At 37.4% G+C, this 20,787-nt stretch overlaps 2 protein-coding genes and 1 pseudogene across 4 annotated transcripts; 1 reads left to right on the plus strand and 2 right to left on the minus strand.

Moving 5' to 3' along the window:
• Positions 1 to 319: 319 nt before the first annotated feature.
• On the minus strand, positions 320 to 19,706 carry LOC147874760 (F-box and leucine-rich repeat protein 13-like). 3 transcript variants are annotated; one of them, XM_087343228.1, is made up of 6 exons: positions 19,625 to 19,706; positions 7,620 to 7,955; positions 6,072 to 7,404; positions 5,854 to 5,963; positions 5,518 to 5,661; positions 320 to 1,651 (listed from the first exon to the last, which is right to left on the minus strand). In XM_087343228.1, exons 2-6 carry the CDS (start codon positions 7,686 to 7,688, stop codon positions 1,448 to 1,450), a joined length of 1,860 nt encoding a protein of 619 aa, XP_087199354.1. In that variant the 5' UTR covers positions 7,689 to 7,955; positions 19,625 to 19,706; the 3' UTR covers positions 320 to 1,447. The 3 variants fall into 3 exon arrangements, with proteins under 3 accessions (XP_087199354.1, XP_087199353.1, XP_087199355.1); XM_087343227.1 differs by lacking the exon at positions 19,625 to 19,706 and adding an exon at positions 9,596 to 9,641; XM_087343229.1 differs by lacking the exons at positions 320 to 1,651; positions 19,625 to 19,706 and adding an exon at positions 3,813 to 4,895 and having other exon boundaries at positions 7,620 to 8,369.
• LOC147874761 (putative citrate synthase 2, mitochondrial pseudogene) lies at positions 11,098 to 11,883 on the plus strand (annotated as a pseudogene).
• On the minus strand, positions 12,258 to 19,203 carry LOC147874762 (uncharacterized). Its single transcript, XM_087343235.1, has 4 exons — positions 19,185 to 19,203; positions 18,367 to 18,468; positions 17,020 to 17,163; positions 12,258 to 15,044 (listed from the first exon to the last, which is right to left on the minus strand). The coding sequence occupies exons 2-4, from the start codon at positions 18,373 to 18,375 to the stop codon at positions 14,766 to 14,768; spliced, it is 432 nt and encodes a 143-aa protein (XP_087199361.1). The 5' UTR covers positions 18,376 to 18,468; positions 19,185 to 19,203; the 3' UTR covers positions 12,258 to 14,765.
• Positions 19,707 to 20,787: the final 1,081 nt, after the last annotated feature.

Consider the following 20,787-nt stretch of genomic DNA (forward strand, 5'->3'; position numbering starts at 1 on the left):
TACAGTCTTTGTCAAAAACATAACATTTTTACTGCACAGTATCACATCGCTGGACTTTACAAAAGACACATCATTGACTTGAACAACATATTTTGAACTGGAATATACCAGAATGACCAACCTATGAGGCTATTTAACTCCTCACCCACATACTGATAAAGGACTGAGTTTGACTTCTCGGTAATTTACAGTAATGAATATGGACTTTCTAGGAGTCCATTGTTATGCCACCGGTCAACCCTCTTGGAATGGGACTGCAAGGACGGGCGCCACTGGGTGTGGGAGTGGTACATTCTACTCTTCAATAAAACACCCTTCGCTAATTTACTAATATAATTACATAATATTACGGGTACAATGTCCGAACCAAAACCAACTCCCTACTCGCCACCACCAGACAGGCAATAGGTTCCTCTCACCCCAGCTGCAAATTACCGCAGTTCCACATTGTGGCCACCAGCGACACAGGTTCCGCCTTCAATTGTTGCCCAAAAGAGAATCGACGCGAGATAATCTCGCGCTTCAAATAGAATTCGTAGGGACGCTCACGATGATGTGCGCCCTTGGAACCGCCCTAAAATTATCGCTTCTGATTGGCCAAAAATATTCCATGCCCATATATGGAAGACACATGCATGCTTTGTTTAGTCCAACATGGAGGCCCTTTTTGAAGCTAACGCACGCAGATGGGAGTGAACCTTACCACTGCATCGTCATTAAAATTCCAGTGGCCACCCCAAGCTTCACACCAGATGTGGGGCAACTACAATTAAGATTAACCAGTTTAAAAACATGTGGTCCAAGTAAGGGTGAGAAGGGGTGCCGACACAAGAACTTGCCCCCTCCTTAAATGAAAACGTAACTTCCACAAGTTAAGTTTTCATCCCCATGGGTACGGCAATTGCAGGTAAGCGATGGTCAGTGGTTATTGCGTTATTCTGTGCGTCAAATCTCCTTTACAATGTTCATTCCAAGGTTTTACATTCCAATCCTCAAGTTAACCATCTACAACAAATGTGCATCTTATTCGCCGATAGTCGGCCAAATTACGTGGTCTGGTTCGGCAATTATCAACTACCACACTATAAGAAAAATTACAAGTTACAAATTACGAATTACACAAGACATCAAGTTGTAAAATAAAGATGGAACTCTCACCCAACCAACTGGTCACTGCAACTTACAATGAATTTTCACAGGTAGGCAAATTGTTCAACAACGTCCTAAATTAGTCTCTGTTTTCTCCGAATAATGTTACATGTCGATACAGTGGGTTGCCATCTTGTTACTTCCGCAGCTGGAACTTCCCGGGCTGAGCGAACCCCACGCGCTCGGCTGCCTGGGGGCGGCTCTTTGAGGCTGCCCCTGATACAGTTGCTGTCTCCATTCTGTTGGGAGCAGCAGGGTTGGACGTCGTGACACCCGTCTCGGCGCTGGTAAGTTCAATTCAGCAAGACCCATCTGATGCCGGCCGTAGGGAAATACCCTGGCCTCCAGCAGATCCCTCAGTGGTTGCGGGGTAGAAGGCGAACTCCTTCGGGCGACGGCCTTCAAGGCCGCAAGCGTCCTGGTTGTCTGCTCGTCGTTCTGCGAACTCTGGTCGTTCTCCTGGGTAGAGACGGACTCCGGCAGATGAGGCTGCACTATGTGACTATAAGTGAGCGGAAAGTTCGTTAATCCATCAAATATGGGTTGCAACATGAAGGCCTCGGAATAAAACTGGCAGTTCGTGTCCTCATATAGGACACCAGACCCTACTAATTCATTATTGGAACTTTTGGTGGTGCCATTTACTTTACATGTTCGGGTGACTAGAGCGGACGAGGGCAGACTGTACAACAAGATCGCGCATTCTGACTGAAAGGAAAGGTAGCTTCACACATGGTAATTAAAAGTCTGCCGTCGTTATGAGTGAGTACTATTGTCCGTTCTCGGTGACTGCCATGTACAAAGTCTCTGGTTCGATCTATTTCAACATTTTTGAGTACGTGGGTAGGCGGCATACTCCTAAGCAAGGTCATAACTCGAGCTACCGTGAATTTCTTGTGATATACCAGTTATGTTTCTTATAAACATTTGTTGCTGCATCCGTATTGAGCCTTTAGAGACAAAGCTCATCAAAGTAAAATCTGCAAACGCGATTTCTTCCTCCAAGAACACACATAACATCACCATTGCAGAATGTTTTAAAATGTTAATAAAGTATGTTATTAAACATATGAAAGTTCAAGAAAAAACAATGAACAACCTATACGGAGAGTGAAGCAGAATAAAACGACGATTACACGTGAATTTGTACCAACTATCGAACATTTGAAACTGGAGAATGTCAATGAATCAGACTGCTTTTTGATTTCCTCAATAAACATGTTGCATTCAGCTGCTACGTTAGTCGAAAGTCTAAAAGAAATGATATTCAATGTCAACAACGGCGATAATAATGGTGCACAATTGATCTCCGAGATTGCTACCGTATACATACAGCCTCTAAATATACATAATGTCCTTTCAATACGACAAAACCTTAACCCACATTTGAGAATAAGTTTCCAAAGTGTGTCCGAAACGATCTACATTTTAAAAAATTTACCTATTGAGACGCAAAACCTGTTTGAAAACCACACGGCAGATACAAAAACACGTACAAATGGTCAACGTCAAGAACGTTATAGAATCCAAACATTGGTAATGAACATACCACAGACGAACGCGACAAATTTCAAAGACTTATTGAAATATCAAACACAAACAGATGTGTACGGAATGTCAACAACCCTACGTATGTGGAACGAACGAAACTGTTGTTGGTGACCGTCAAAAGGACATGATTTTGGAAATAAATAATTGACTCGAAATGGACTACGCACATTTGAAATGAGAATGAGACAAATTGCGAAGTGCGGTCGAATTTGTAGACATTAACGGTACTGCAAACGACGGACATTTTAAAGCATGGCGACGTTATAACGATGATCGGCTTATCTTCGACGATAATCACATTAAGAAATCTAGAAAATTTATCGACAAATGTAAAAGTGTCACATTTTTACTATTTGAAATCATAGAATAAAAAATGTTACGTCATTTGTTCACACTACATTGTTGTGTTGGTATAATCCCGTCAACAATCCCCTTTCGTTATTACCCATAGCATTTTCACAGAACAATACGTCTTTATCGAACCATACATCGAAGATTGCCAAGGGTGGAGTTGGACGTAGAAAGTTAACTGACCAAGAACAATCGGCCTCTGAACAGCGACGTAAAGAACTAAAACATCAGACTTATTTAACATATAAGAAAAGCGAAAGAAGACTTACATTGATAGACGAGGCCATATTAAGAGCATACGTAGAAAAACTTATCCAGCAAGAACAGAAGAGCGATAAAAACACGCTGAAAAACGAAGTACTAAATATCAACAGAAACCGATAGACGAAAAACGCGAAATTATCGAGAAAGAACGACAAGGACTCTAGAGAAAGCGATCCGAAAGGAGCGCATTGCTCTAGTATTAGTAATTAATAGCTTCTCCGACCTACATTTTACACTGGAAATGGAGAACAACCTTAAGAGTGTCCTAAATCAAATACTTATCATTGCCAGGGACAGCAAATATCTACTTCTAGCAATATGTATCACTGAATAAGAAAAACAAAATATTTGAACAAAATGTGAAAACAAATAACTGTTGGTTTTAATTTGCAGTGTAACAACGGTATTCTCTAGACATGGACTGACAGATAAATCTTTTGGAAACTCTTGAGGCTCTAGGAAAAAAAGATACTTGAGGTAACCACTGTGAAAATATACTCATTTAATAAAAAGCTTTATTTTTGTTGTGAAAAATCAAGAAAATCTCAGTTTAGTTTCTGTCTTGTTGGTGTGGAAACTAGAGTCCGCTTCTTAAATCTAAGCTCACGCCACTTTCTGCCTCAGTGCAATGGGAACAGTTCAAGATGAAGCAGTGTTTCTTCTGGTTTGCTTTAAACAAATAATTTATGATAATGCAATGTAAGCTTTCACCTGGATATGGTAGAAAACCATCAGCTCATAAAATAATTTCTTATTGAAATTTGGTATTACCAGTTTAAGGAAACTGGTAATGTTTTAAGATGGAAATTCACTGACAGGTCTGGTGTACGAAAAATGTAAAATACATTAGACAGTCTTGTAGATGGATTCCCAAGAAATCAGCCATGCATTAGAGTTAGAAGGTGGGAATAACAGAAACCACAATCTGTCATTCTTTACATGAGACTAGTTTGTATGTTATCCAGAATGATACATAATGGCATTGACATAGATATACAAGTAGTTCTCACTCTTAAAATGGGTGACCTGGAAATGTAGGGATAAGGTGCTGGATTCTTGAGCCAAAAATCCAGGGTTTTTAAGACTGGTTGGACCCAAAGTAGTGTTTTGACATGCCTTCCTATTTCTCATTTCTGACCAACTCCGTGAAACAGAGTCCTTACTGTAAAGCTTATTGTCATCCTGATAGTAAATTCCCTGTTTCTTACAGAACTCCAACATTAACTTCTGTTTTCACAAGAGCCCACCACTGGACTGCGTCCCGAACCACATGTTTCCAGTCCATACTTCAACACCTTTAATCCAACCTCAAACAAAGTTTTGTAAATGTTGTAAAATCAAGAACGTTCATCATGAATCATCAAGCTGTAAGCTCTCCCAATTGGTAATTATCTTTGCCAACAACCTATCATCGAAGCAAGGCCAAAAGTGTGAAGTGTATACAGGGACTGCAGGCATAAATTCAAATATTGTGCCCCTTCCAGAGACATGCCAGAGCAGTCGCTTATATCCAGGACCTTCAGATTGCTACATCTCTGTCTAATTGCTGTAAGGCTTGCATCTGTCAGCTTGGAGCATCCCTGTGGAGGAGATCGTACCCATTATTTAGCACTTGCAACAGATAGCAATCACACTGCTATGTATCAATTATCCAGAGAAGTTTGAAGAAAATTGTAAACATATCATATGACAGTTGCTTGTGTACTGGCCCGGATAAACACAATGCCATCACTGAGCAGATTAGAAATGCAAAATTGTAATATTTCACAGAATAACAATTAATTACATATAGTTTTATGATAAAGTCCCTCATTTGGAATTCATTGTCACTGCGGACTTTCTATATTCCCAAATGGTAATTATTTTTAAATACTTTATTGTTATATGGTTTTTATTTGGAAGATACTTTTATGGGAAGATTTGTAATGTATCACTGTGAAACTTTAATTTGATAACCTATTATGATGTATCACAGATCCTGCTCTTAAAATGTTTTATTTACTTTATTTGTTGTGATTGAAAATACTTTGTTTAGTTTCAGATCTGAAGGACTTCTCTATAAAACATATTTTATTAAAATAATGTGATAATCTGAAGTAATCATGAGGAACCACAGAAATACAATCCTGGGTTCTTGCTTATTAACTTTATCAGCATGTGTTATGTGCCAAGTTAACTTGCTTGATATAAAGTGACATATACCTCCAATCGAAGATGTTTCAGTCTTGACAAATGCGTCACAAGCTCAATAAAGCCACTGTCTGTGATTCTGTGACAAAAGTCCATTTCAAGGGTTTCAATGCTTGGGTTCTTTGATGCCAGATCTGAGATGCCTGCATCTGTTACCTGAAACCAGAATGTAAAATGTACAAAGAGAAAATAGCATTGAAAATTTTGTAAATGATCATTTTTAACAAGCCCCTTGTTCTTCTGTGCAACTTTATCAAAAGTGAAGGACTTCGTGTTTCAGAAGAAAAGATAAGATATCAATAAACCCAATTAGAAGCAAAACATATTACATTTCCTGATGAAACTAACCTGCTGGCAGCGACTCAGATTTAAACGTCGAAGTTCAAGAAAACTAAAGGCATACTTAAGGCTGACATCTGTGATTTCCTGGCAGCCATACAAATCTAGTTCTTGCAAACCTGAGGGGAAAAATAAATAGATTACAATTAATCAGTTTATCTAATAATATCCTTAAATTGTACGATCAAACAAACGTCTGTATTTAAACATTAACATTTTCTGCATACCTTTCAATCTAATAATTGAGAAACCATTTTCAACTTCTTCTCCTCTTGTTCTCAACCCCATCCCTGTGAGTCCAGCATCTGTTACTTTGTGACACAATCTCAGTTTGAGGGATCGAAGCCAAACTTGGTGTTGGAAAATGGCCTGAACAGACATGTCTGTCACTGCATTGGAACACTCTCGAAGGTCAAGATATATAAGCCTAGGAAGGTTCTCTGCTATAAGACACAAAGTTCTCTCACCGAAGGAGAGTTCAGCAAGATTAAGTCGTTGCAACTGCAGGTTTACAGAGGAGCAAAGTCCCCTCTCAATGCCCTCACCTGATACCTGACGACACATTGACAGGTTTAAATTTACTAATTTCTTGAGATTACAGAGTTCTGATATGCCTGTGTTTGTTATGGCATAGCATTTCTCTATATTGAGCATCAAAAGGTTCTTTAGGTTGTGACAGATCGCTATGAGAGAAGGATCACCAATGCCATGACAATATCTTATATCTAATTCAGTGAGACTCTGTTGGTACTTTGTGAGTCTGAGTATGCCTGAATTGTTGAGCCGTCGGCAAGACTGAAGATGTAGTGTTTCAAGATGTAGTTCTGGTACTTCTGCTAGTTGTGACAATGCTGCATCATCAATGTCCGTGCCACCAAACCTCAACTTTCTAATCTTCCCTGCTTTTGACACAATGTATTGTAGTATATTAATGAATGTCAGAACTCTTTCTGATGCCATTGTGTAGCCAGATTCTAACATGTCACCAGGATAATATTTCTTACACAGCTCAAAATTGAAACAGATCTGACATCCTGTCAATGACAGATATTCCAAATTGGAAGCAATTGCCATAAATCTATTGAAAAGGGCATCTGACAAATATTCATTTGAATCAAGTCTTAGCTCCCTAAGTTTGACAAGAGTGTTACTAAGCAGAATAACATCAGATTTCTGCTCCAGAACCCTTCCTGACTTTAAAAGTTTATAACACCTACTCACATCGAGAGTTTCTAAATGTGAGCACTTTAATAAAATATCTACAAAGGTCTTTTCTGATATATCACAGCCACGTATGGAAAGAGACTGCATTTGTGGACAGAATCTATCCCAAAATTTGGTTAATTTTCTTCCTAGTTTTACGTATTGGAACACAAAATGCAGAAATGTTCCAAGACTATTTTCGAAGACTTGTAGTGGTGTAGTGAGGTCATCTTGAAATACCACTACTTCATTCCTATGCAGTTTGTGGTATTTTGATGCATTATGCCACAAATGGCACACTTGCGAGGCACTTATTCTGTCTGACAAAGGGAGGAACTCCAGGATGTATATTATAATCTGGAATATCAAAACAGTTTAAAATATAACAATGACAACATGGCAATGAAAAAAAAATTGTTGTAGTAGAATGTTTTTAAGAGGTGACCACATAAGCTGCAACTTTTAAAAACGAAAAATTAAAGCACACGTCACAATAAAATATTTAAGATCATAAAATACATAATCTTATGCATAACTGATTACATGCCACTGCAGATGTTGAGAATCCTTACCTCAATGGGAAGTTTAACAAATTCATCGCTCTCAGTACTTTCAAGTCCACTTTCAGTTGATGACGCCATGTCAGATTGCTGTATATGTGCGTGTGATGTTAGTAATTAAACAATTTAAAATGAATACTTTTTCAAGACCTTGAACATGGGCGTTTCCTACTACCAGCTGATATATGTAATTGCATATTACACACTGTCCACAGTTCACGAGAAAAACCCTGCTGGATTGAAGTCGTTTCTGTTGCGGTGCGGGGGAACGTTACTTAACAGCTGGACTAGAAGGCTGCTATTGGTGGGAAGTGTGACACGCCAGAAAGGTATTCTAATACACACAGACTGAAAACATCAAGCAGTTGAGATTAGCGTGTAGTGAGTGCGTCTGTACTGTGTTCTGTGGGTGCTGTGATAATATTCTATATTCAATCACAGGTGATTTAAAGATGTCGAGTGTACGTAAACAGGGGAAAACTATTCACAGGGAAGCTCGGGAAATAATATCCGGCGTAGTGAAGCTGTGTGATGAGGAAGCAAGACGGAAAGAGCTGAAATTTCCCTTGACCCATGCAACAGACAGGGCAGCCAAATACACGGGTGTATCTAAAGCTTTAATTAAGAAGGTAAGGCGAGAGTCAAAAGATAGCAACGAGAAGGGCACACTCACCTTTACACACGCCAGGGAAACACCGGCCTAGACCTGCTGACAGGAATGTTACCATTGACTCCTATGACATGTCAGTGATAAGGCGGACTGTGCAAGAATTTTAGCAACACAGAAGAAAGTACCAAGCCGCCCCAAGCTACTGCCCATAATTAAACAAAAAAATGACTTTCCATGGGGTGTTGATTCTCTACGGAATACTTTACATAACTTAGGGTTTAAGTGGAAGAAATGTCTAAGTAAGCGCAAGATCTTGATTGAAAGGCGGAACATAGTAAACTGGCGAGGGAGGTATTTAGTGAATATGAAGGAATAAAGGAAGACAAATATTCTACCTAGATGAAAGCTGGGTAGACAGCAATTTAACTTTCAAAAAGTGCTGGCAAAGTACGGAAGTTAAAGGGGTATGCTCTGATGGAAATGCTGGGAAAAGACTGATTATGGTTCACGCTAGATCGCGTCCTGGGTTCCTTCAAGGTGCGGCACTGATATATAAAGCTGGATCGGCAAGTGGCGACTACCATGGTCAGATGAGCAGTACAAATCTTAAAAGTGGGTTAGAGAGAAAATGTTACAGAATTTGCCCCCCCCCCCCCGGCCCCAAACCGTTCAGTGGTAGTACTTGATAACGCTCCATACCACAGTGTACAAGCAGATAAAGCATCATTAAATATTCGGTTAAATCTGAAATGATCTCGTGGTTACAGCGGCACGGAGTTTTCTGTGATCCAGCTATGAGAAAGGGCCAACTGTATGACCTAATACTGACAAGGAAACCAAAAGAAAAGATGTCAGTGGAACCACGGTTCCGGAGAATTTGACGAAATACGTTTATATGGAAAGGAAGTTTATATATTGGCTTTATTCTAAATATTGCCTTTATACATGCTTTACAATTGAGTAAAGTTTGATTAAGACTTTGCTTATTTAACTTGAATTAGTTACGCTTAAGATGGGTCTGTGGTAGATGAATGTAATGTAATGTTTCCTAGGTAAATGCTGAGTATGCTTGGTGGGCAAGGAATTCGGGGCATACGTGAAACTTGTGGTAACATATTGGTGTCCTATGTCAAATGTCGACAAAATATATCGATAATGTTACCTCACATTTACTCGACGACACGACATACAAACACACAGACGCACTCCACCGGAAAAATACGGAACCAAATATAAGACGTGCCATCAGCAATGTAATGAAATATAATGTAATGATATGAAATTTAATGCATGAAATGTAATGTAATGTAATGTATTAATCCTTATATAAGATAAGTATCTGTGACATTCTAAAAAAATTTTACCAGCACAATATTACCTAGTCCACGACCCACTTCTTCTACAACCGATTCACAGCTCAGCTCTTACCTCAATAACGAAAGCGGATTGTTGACAGCAGTAATGTAACTCAACAATGCCGAGTAAACAGATGACGTTTCCTAGGTAACATAACAATGAAGTCACGATTTTTCGTTTTCCTTTTCATAAAACATTTTTGCCGAATGACCCTTCCTTATAGACGTAATTACGTCAAAAAGTAGTCAACTAAAATATATTTCAGTTACAAGGTAGCCAAATGCATGAACAGTAAATTTTGTGCAGTTTCTATTTTGTTTATTACGGCGCTAGATGTGAATAAAAAATATATTACGCTTTAGAGCGTGACTTAAATTGTAAATGTTCACCCTGAAAACTGTGTAAGCTTGGAAAAGTTACATGGGAAATGTCAAGGTGCATGCCACTTTGTTCTGTTTGTCTCCAAGAGAGTTTAAAAGCTTAAATAAAACAACGGAAAATAAAAATGTAAAGAAATACCTGGAAGCATTAAGACAGGAAACTTAAAGGCAGCCACGATGAAGCACTCTCAAGAAGAAAATGATGTCCAAAGAAGGCAAATGTATACATGATGTGGTGTAGTATCATTCCAACTAACCAACAGGTCCAAATCTCGTTTTTAAATTAATCGTTCTAGTTTAAGCAGAGAAAGTTTCTGATTCTACACACGGGGGAAATACTTTTTCAGACAACAAAAATGATATAGATATAGTTTTACAGAAATATAATGAGTTGAATTAGAAGACAATTTGGCAAACAAATAACAATTTATACGAAATTGCGTTTACACAATATTACCTCCAAATCAGCAATTAGTTACGTCAGTGAAATATGGCGTGTTCTGTTGTGGGCCTTACGGATAAATAACGCCAGATTTAGAACACGCAGGATTTTCGTTCACGAGGCTTGAGTGAACGAGCAAACAAACACGTCAACCCGCAATTATCGAGTTGGCATATGACGAACAGAGTGCGCAGTATTTACAAACGGGAAATACGACAGTTTCTTACAAACCCATCTTCTGGAACTCAGGGCAAATTTCGGGTTTGTTAATCAAATCCTTATCCTGAAACAGAATTTGCCTTTAGCGCCATTCTTCCCTAGTGCTTGCTATCCGAACTACAGAAAATATCTTTGCCGGGATTCGAAGAAAGGAAACATTTTTCTCTCGCCCATGGGTGATGGGGTCAACAGGGCCCGGGCACCTCAAAAATCATCTATAAAATTAATCAAGTATAATAAAAACCTGGCATTTTTAAGCAAGGGCAAATAAGTTCCAAATCAAGCTCAGGTGCAAGCAGTCTCAAAGGAGTGGGCGAAACGTGCAGCACTACCATTACACGTGGCGACACTGTTGTACAACTTCCCTCCCATACTGCATCCCATGTCGCAGTTCAGCTGCGCCATTACAGCACTCAGTTCGCCCGGGCATACTCCTCTGGAGTACACAAATCGAAATACCGGGACTATGTTTACGAAGATGTCATGGATCTAATCGCAAAGCTCCCCGTCGTAGCAGCGACCATCTATCGCAACACGTACCGTCATGGTAAGGGCGCTGGGGTCATCGATGCCAGCAAGGATTGGAGGCAAAACTTCTGTCGGATGCTGGGCTATCACAACCCAGAGTTTACAGAACTCATGAGATTGTACCTCACAATCCACAGCGATCACGAGGGAGGCAATGTGAGTGCCCACACTGTTTACCTCGTGGGCTCGGCGTTGTCGGATCCGTACCTCTCATTTGCAGCTGGTATGAATGGCCTCGCAGGCCCTCTGCACAGTTTAGCGAATCAGGAGGTGTTAATATTCCTCAAGAAACTGCAGAAAGAGTTGGGAGACAACGCAACAGACGACGCAGTGGAAGAGTTCATCTGCAGAACATTAAAGAGTGGACAGGTTGTTCCAGGCTACGGTCACGCCGTTATTCGTAAGACAGATCCACGCTTCGCCTGCCAGAGGGAGTTCATACAGAAACATTTGCCCAACGACCCACTTTTCAGGCTGGTGTCTCAGGTGTACAAAGTGGTTCCTCCCATTCTCATGGAGACAGGCAAAGTCAAGAATCCGTGGCCCAATGTGGACGCTCACTCCGGTGTACCTCTTCAGTATTACGGTCTGAAGGAGATGAACTTCTACACAGTTTTGTTTGGTGTGTCTCGTGCCTTGGGAGTGCTTGCATCTCTGGTATGGGACAGGGCTCTTGGCCTCCCCATCGAACGGCCCAAGTCACTGTCAACTGAGGAACTCAGGAAACAGCTCAAGGCTTAGAGACTTGCGCAGTGAAAGTGCGCAGAAGAACAAGAGATGTTTAGTAGCCGAAATTCTTGATGAAACAGAACTGTAAGAGCCTAATGGTAAGTGTATGTACCACATGATTTAATGATCAGTAATCCTTCATTATGTATTTGTTGGTTTCGTGTGATTTTCAGGGTAAACTGCGATCATTTTCTTAAACAGCATTAATCGGTTGATCTTTGTAATGGTGAATTCTAACTCTTTCTTTGCGGTAAGGACTGCATTCTTAAATAATATTTAGATGATCTCCGGCTTAAATGGGTTCATAAATGGGGAATATATTGCGAAAAATAATTCTAAAACTTTACACTTCTTGATACATCGACTTTGTTAAATGTTTCAGCGGGTTGTGAAGAATTCGTTTTATTTTTATTCTGGATGCGTCGTCGTAATTCATGTACGCAGTAGAATTGACTGACAAACAATTAAAAGATATAATTAGTAAAGTAAAGTAAAGTAAACAAAAATGATTACATACTACTAGCAAGCGACCTTAATGCTAGAATAGGAAACACCCCAGATGATAATGTAACTGGATAATTTGGAGAACAATTTCTGAATAGGAATAGTCAGAAACCAGTAGATTTTTCGTAATATAACAATATGAGAATTATGCACTCTTTTTACAAACAAAGAAATTCATAAGTACACTTAGTTTGCAAGAAATTCACGATCCGTTAGAATTACTTCATAACAAATGTAAAAGGAACAAAACTATTTCTCAATGTTAGAACATACAGAGGACACTAAATCGGCTATGTATACTCATGATTTTCGACACAAAAAATACAAAAATAAAAAATGTTTTAAATGAATTTAACAACATAAACCAAAATATACAATTCACTTTAGAAACAGAACAAAATAACAAATTAAACTATTTAGATCTAACTATAATACGAAACACAAATAATTTCGAATTCAAAATATACAGAAAATCCACAAATACAAGCACCATAATTCATGCCTCTTCATGCCATTCAAATGAACATAAACAAATGGCTATCAATTACTTAATAAACAGAAAAAATACATATCCCATAACTACAATAAACAAACAAATTGAATGTAACATAATAAAACAAATTCTAATAGAAAACGGATATAATAATTACGAATTAAAACCCGAAAATAAAATAAACAATGAAAACAACATAAATGAAAACGAAAACGAAAATATACAAAACAAATGGGCCACATTCACATATATAGGTAAAGAAACCAAATATATAACAAAAATATTTAAAACAAATAACAAAAATAGCATTTAGAACAAAAAACACAATAAAAAACATCTTACAACAAAAACCACAATTAGACACAAAAAATCAATATGAACAACCAGGCATATATAGGTTGAAATGCAATGATTGCCCATTAACCTATATAGGCCAAACCGGACGCACATTCAATCAAAGATACAAAGAACATATAACAGCCATTAAACACAATAAAGACTATTCAGCATACGCTAAACATATATTAAATACGGGACATGCATACAACAAAATAGAACAAACAATGGACATTATAAAAATAGTACAAAACAAACGACACAGAGACACAATAGAAAAATACCATATACAACGAACGCATAAACAAAATATTGCATTAAATGACAATAACATCTACGTAAACAACCCAATACTTAATGCTTTACAGTTCATCGACCCAACACCCTGAACAACTTTCACTCAATATATATAGCCACTCGCGACACACACATCTCAGTTGCAGTTTACCGTCTCTTAATATGGGACACACAACACATCATTTACAACCCGGTACGTTTTACTATCTTTACTACATTTTATTATAATTCATTTACATTTTATTACGTTATAATACGTATTAACTCTTTAAATTATTATATTTCCTATGTCAATATCCAAAATCACGACTTGAAAATTAATTTTACAGATATAAAACATCCAAGTACAACCTCCAAAATCAAAAGGAAGAGACAAAAAACAAAAAAACTTAAAATTAAACAAATTAAAATAAAATAATCAAATAAACGCAACGCAAAATGTACAACAGTTTTTAAAAAATATATTAAAATTGATAGACCTGATGATGATGTAATACACATTGAAACATGTCATCGATACAAAAAATGTAACAAGATGCAGTGTCTACTGAGAATGTTATAATTTTAAACAATTTTAAACAACATTATTTTAAGTTTGTGTATAGACGGAAAATAAAAATATTGTATCAAAACCAATGAAATAAAGGTAAAACTAAATACTAAAATCACAGACATGTGCTTTCTGATGGGATGTGAACAAGGATTTAAATACATCAGTGGCTTCTGGATCACTGGCCAAACTATATGCCCTTTTCGTCTTCTCAAATACTGGATCTTCTGTGTCACTCCCTATTTGTCTCTTAGTGGGTAAAGAAAATTTTATACCGATAATGAAAGAAAAATAACATTTAGTTTCTCAGGAAAATACAATGTAAATCTGCATGTGTTTAACTCAAGCTCTAAAAAGCAGTAAGCAAACTCTTCAACCAATTTTCTTCTAAATAATCCTTCACAAGCTGGTTTATAACATACACGTGACACACAGTGTATTCAGTCTTATAGACAGTTTACCAAAGTTTTAGAGGAATGTAACCACCTATAAGAATGCATGGTGTTACATTGTAGATGATGTGAATTCACAATGATTAATTACATTATTGCCACTTCCCAAAATCATCCAATATAATATCAAGTACACTTTAAACTAACAACTACATAAAACTCTAGAAATGTAGTTAGATGCCATCAACATACAATTCAGTTTATTGTCATGCTTCAGCAACAACTTTGGATGTGATTTCTCATTTTGTAATTTTGATTTCTGTCATCCTAACTCTCCACTAACAAATGAACTGGTTTCTTCTTTACAATCATTGACTCTGCTTGACACATCTGATGACTTCTTTGCAATGTCCTGACTATTATTCGATGTTTCTGATGATGAAGTTGTTTTATTACCTTGCCCTTTGTATTGTGCTCTTCCAGCTTTGTTTTCAGCTTTTAAGCAGGCCTGGCGAGCCTCCAGCCTCGTACTATTCACTTCCAAATCTTCAGGCGTTGGATTCAGGATTATAATGTCATCCTCCGAGAACGGTTGCTGGCACTGTATTAAATTATAAAATAGTGAAAAAAATGAGCTCTCTGTGATATATAAAAATATTTACATTCAGTAGGCAAAACCAAATCCTAATACACCCCCAAAACTGACAATTAAAACTGCTGCCAAGAAAACAAAACTTTACATTAATATGTAGAAGCAAAATATAAAGTTGTTCCCTTGCTTTGAATATGTGTAAACATGGAAGTAAGGCACATGAACACTAGATGGAGAAAAGTGAACAGCTTCACACACTGGCCACGTCTATCCTTGGGGAAAGAGTTCCCAGTTTCCACTACATAAAAGACTGGGGTAGCCAGTCCAGTTGTAGTGGCAAGGAGAAAATCAAAAGCTGTCTTACCTAATGCCATTCATTAGCATGTGCTCTTCCACAGTTTGTACTAGTAAAGTCTCACTCTACAACATATTCACAGAAGAAATAAATAGATTTCTAGGACAGGGATATTACAGAAGTGTATCAAATGTAATATAACAAAGAACAAAGTATGAATATAAAGTAATGCTTATGCACCTGATAGTACAGCTAATGCACTAACACTAGTGAAGCCAAACTCAACGAGACATTTTTGTGTGTTCTTTATAATGGATAAAAGATTGTGCTCTAGTTGCCTTAAAGTTATTTCATGTTCTGTCCTACAAGAAAGAAAAATAGCATTTGGTATTAATGATACCAGAATACAGTCTGACTTATTTCACTCAGAGATTGAACACAAATTTCAATATCTTATGGCAAGTCCTGTCTAACAAAATACATTTTTTTATACAGCTGTTCACGTAACTCTGTGATGTTATGAAACCTCAGGCAATGTTCATTACCACATTCACAAAAGCCCAGAATTAACCCATATCTTAAGTCAGGTACTTCGTCATTCCTGCATTCTCAAAGAAGAGAAATTCTCAACTTTTCCACGTTATAACAAATTTTGAACACAAGGAAAGCTTATCTACAGCCTAAACTGATTCCCATATATTTTTCTACATTATTCTGCTAGAATTGCAGAACAGCTTTTGGACAAAAATGTACCAGTCAGTGTACATAAAAATGAATAAGGAAGGTTTAATGAATTGTTCTCGGGCTACGAGCCTTGTAAGTTGCTTTAATGGAGAAAAAAACCTTACACTGTTGGTAGCCCAACAAGAATTCATTATACTTAGTCGCCGTGAAAGCTTCGGATCCTACACGGAAGGTATAGTCTCAATATGTAATTAACCAGTAAGGCACAGGCTGATCTACTACAAGTTCATAACAATGGTTCATTCATTATACTAATATTATGTCAGACATTGTCAACTGTCTGATATGCATGTGGTATACACATTTCAGGAGTTGGCTTTACTCTTGTCTTCAGTTGATGGGTTTCTCTATACAGACAGATTATGTTTTGTTAGTTAAATTCTCATTTTATATTCATTCGCAATGTGTGCAGTGATAGCACAACAAATGCATATACAATTAATTTGAATTACCAAAATGAATAACAAACTTCTCTGATCACTGTCCTCCAGAAAAGTGGTATCTGCCTTTCCTAACAGAGACATAATGATTTTACGGTTTCTCAACGTCACCATATAAAGTATGAATATTACTAACACAATTTTCCATGAATAAGATTGTATTAATACATTCATAAAAGTGACCACTGTGAACAGGTGGGTGAAAACTGAACGCCATAAATAAGAAAATATTGTTGTAATAATTTAAACCATTTAATAAACTAATAAAATTGTATAAATAAAACAAATAAATGTACATATCACCAATATCACAAGCAGTCCTGCATAACACTCCATATAAGTACGCATCTTGAACATTTATGTAAGTTACTAGACAGTTCACAATAACAACAAATTATTTGTTCACTCAACATCAGGATTAAAATAGATACATTATAATTTGTGTGACCAAATTTCATCATCGAATTCCCTTAAACATGCTCGGAGCAGCCTTAGAGTCTCTTACCTCTTTCTTCTTCTTGGCAGGATGAGGAGCAAAACATTTCCACAATCTTAAAGTTTCATCTGCACCAGCAGACAACACTGTGCTTCCATCTGGAGACATAGCCAGTTGCAATATCCGTGCTGTGTGTCCAGTTAATTCAGCAACCTGAAATTAATTCAAGACTTGATTTAATTAACTTAATCAATGCTCTAATTTTACTGATAAAAGTACGCAAGGACCAGTTCTCCAGCTTTGGGGTTTGGCAATAAACTCTTGCAGTAAAAATACAAACTGACTCTGCCCGCAGAAGGTGGTACTGGTATTCGTATTGTGTTAGTGTTTTGTTTGGACGACAAGATCCTGTCTGACATTTAGATGAAAAATATTTTATGGAAATACTTTATAAATTTGTATGGGGACCACAGAAGTTATTTACGTCTGTGGTCCATGTACAAATTTAAAATATTCACCCAGTGCAATGATCAAAATAAAAGAGTTTCAATCCAAATTAATAGGCATTTAAGGATCATAATTCTTATGTTAAATAGTAAAATCCTGAACTACTAGATTAATGGCAGTAGAGATGCAAGAGTGATAAACTAAAAGAGATATGATAAAAAATTAAAAAAATGAAAGAGAATCTAAGTTAAATGCCATGGAAGAGAAACTAACAAAGAACAGAATGAAATGGTATGGGCAATGGCTTATTAAGAATGAATAATATTCAAATCCCAAAGAAGGCTTTGAACATGAAAGTGAAAGGAAAATGTTCATAATGGAGGCTGTGATAAAGATGGGAATGACAGGTTAAGAAACACAACAGAGACAGAAGAAAGGTCAAGAGGAAGAAGCATAGGAGTTGTGGGTTAAAGACCAAATTGAGAGGTCAGGAAAACCACCCCATTTTCTTCTTTCATTCCCTCAAGCACGGCAGACTAAAGGTGATGGGAACAATATCAAAATAAACATAAATTACAAAGTTTGCCATGACAGTATTGGAAAAACATTTTCTCAGATTTCAGATTCTCATGGGATGGGTTGTTAGTGCCATGTACTGCAGCATAAGTATGTATACTGATTCATGATTTATGATGAAGCAAATAGAGAGTGGGGGAAGAAGATTTTGGTTACAAAATATTTGTTAATGGGTGCCTGACTGGGCATCAGAAACATCATGTTCTTCGTGCTAAACACTAAGTCAGACAGGAAGACAATAAACAATTATATATGTATAATTTTAAAATACATGAAAATATCCTGAGTGAACATTCGTAGACATCTCCCAATACAAACCTTTCAGAAATAACCAATTCATTTTCAATCGCTTCTCTATTAACATTTCATCTCACTAAAATTATTATCATTTACCTTTGTCATTGATGGATATTTCCAGATAATTAGTTGATTATTTGCATAACCATGACCTGAGATGAGTTCTCTGTATGTAGCTGACCACTGAAGACTGCATACCTGTAAGAAATTTTTTCAGTGTAAATATTTCAGTGGATTCAAGGAAGTAACAAAATACATGTAGTACTCTTCCACTAAATAACCCAGTCCAAGGAGATAAATGACCAACAGATTTAAAAATTCAAGACAATTATGAACTTAAGAGGATGAAAAAATGTTTAACACACATATAGAGACTTTTCATTCATAAACCTTCACTTAGTGGTAATAATGTCTAACAAACAGAAGACAGTAGTTGAATATGAAGGTAATGTCCATTTTATTACAAGCTTCAACAAGATAATCATGCAGTAGTTAGGCAACAGTCCACACATTTGAGATGTTTGTAAATTGACAAACACAAGTCACGTTACTCATTGGTTATAAAATCTTCTCAAATGACCAGACATGTCAATGTGGAGTGAAAAACCAATGTTTCAGATACTAGATCCATCTCCATTATAGGTGTCTCTGAAATGCTGGTTTTTGACACAACACCAACATGGCTGGCTAGATTTTTAAATAAAATAATAATTATTCAACTAAAAACTATAGATGTGCTACTGCACCTACCAAATTTAACAGTGCATCAGCCTAAGCAGTTATGTACCTTCTATAGTCATGGCAGTCAAGGGGTCTTAAATACAGTAAATATCCAGGCCTTACCTGAGACTTAGTGTTGATGGTGTTGAAACAACAACCAGTATTGCAGTTCCAAAAGCGAATGAATCCGTCACCTGTTCCACCACCGCTTGCCACTATGCTAGGCTGCCATGGACACCATGCCAATGCCTTCACAGCTGCTTGATGTTCACTACAAACAAACACTGGAAATTACAACACAGCAGGAAAATAAGCATCTCTCTATTGGAATGGAATGTCACAATTTTTGCAGTGCAATTCTACTAAACTGAAAACATGTTTGTCATTCCCTTGTGAAAATCATTTGTGTGTCTAGAGCAATGATCATGGAGAAGGAGAAGGTCCCTGAAACACTGGTGATTTTTAATCAACTGATGTGACTGACAGTCCAAGAATGTTTGACTAAAATATAATCAAGTTAGCAATACTAGAACAGTTTCAAGATCCAATATATGTCTACAATCGCATTTTATTATTTTCATGCAATTAATATGATATCACAAATATGAAACTACATCGTCAAGTATCCACTTACCTGAGAGAATTTAAAGGTTGGTGTTGTGAGTAAGCTCGTCCTGCAACAACTCGCCAAATGTACAGCATATTGTCATTTCGACCACTAGCTAGGTACCTGCCATCTGGAGACCACTTTACTCCACAAACCTGAAAACAGCGAAGTTATCAATAACACATCTAACATAAATGATGTTATGACCGTGGGAGTTTTCTCAAGAGACTGAATGCATGTGAATATTTTAATCTAAAACCAGAGGTTAAAGAGGGATGGGAGGTGGAAAATGCACATTTGTCAACGTGACATAGCATTTTAGTAACACTTATCTGAAACAGTGCCTTTTTATAGTGGTCTGAAATCAGACTTTGCAGCTTCACTTTAACTGCAAGGAAGATGGAGAGTCTAGGCTGATAGGAAACAAGGAGGTAGAGAGAATTTGGGTAAGGAGAGAGATTATAAGTGGCCCTTTTAGAGCTCTTTTCAATAGGCGTGGACCATTTCCATCTCCCTTCTTCATTCCTCGTTTCTGGCTGGACAATCACTGTGGCCTGGTCCTTTTCCTAACCCTATATAAACCAACCACTTCCCAACACTTCTCACTTCAGCCTTTGGGTTGGAGACAGTATGTTCCTCTGAAACACTGGTAACTGCCTACAAGTTCACTCTGTCACAGCCCATGATTAAATATGTAGGGGCCTGTTTCTGCAAGTGGTATGAGAGGTTACTAATTTCTTGAGATGAGGTATAGTGCAAGGTTTCTTGCAGCGACGCCAAGCGAATAAAGTATCTTCATTTTGTGTTACTGTAACAATGAACTTTTGATTTGTGGAAGGTGTGTCAAGATTTGTAGCGCCAGTGTTCCTTCCCAAAACTATAATCTGTTCCTGCCATGAATATATCACTACCCTGAACACAAGCTCACGTCCCTGCAGTTAACTACGTAAGTTTATCCTCACAGTGCATCATATAAAGCTTCACTGTTATAAAATACTGGTGTATTTTTGACCTTTCACACTGAGAAACCAAGTGTACACCTCTCATTCTTGAATTTTAATGAAAGAACAGAGAAAGAAAATTTGCAAACACATAAGAAAATTAATTAAATTTGAGTCCCCAAAGCCACTGTAGACATGATGATTGTAAAAGCCTGATGGAGAATCAAACCTGAGACGCCTGCACCATAG

Source organism: Zootermopsis nevadensis, unplaced genomic scaffold (assembly GCF_977971745.1).
Source record: "Zootermopsis nevadensis isolate Lab colony 2312 unplaced genomic scaffold, Znev_1.0 Znev_ptg000005l, whole genome shotgun sequence".
Taxonomy (NCBI): domain Eukaryota; kingdom Metazoa; phylum Arthropoda; class Insecta; order Blattodea; family Termopsidae; genus Zootermopsis; species Zootermopsis nevadensis.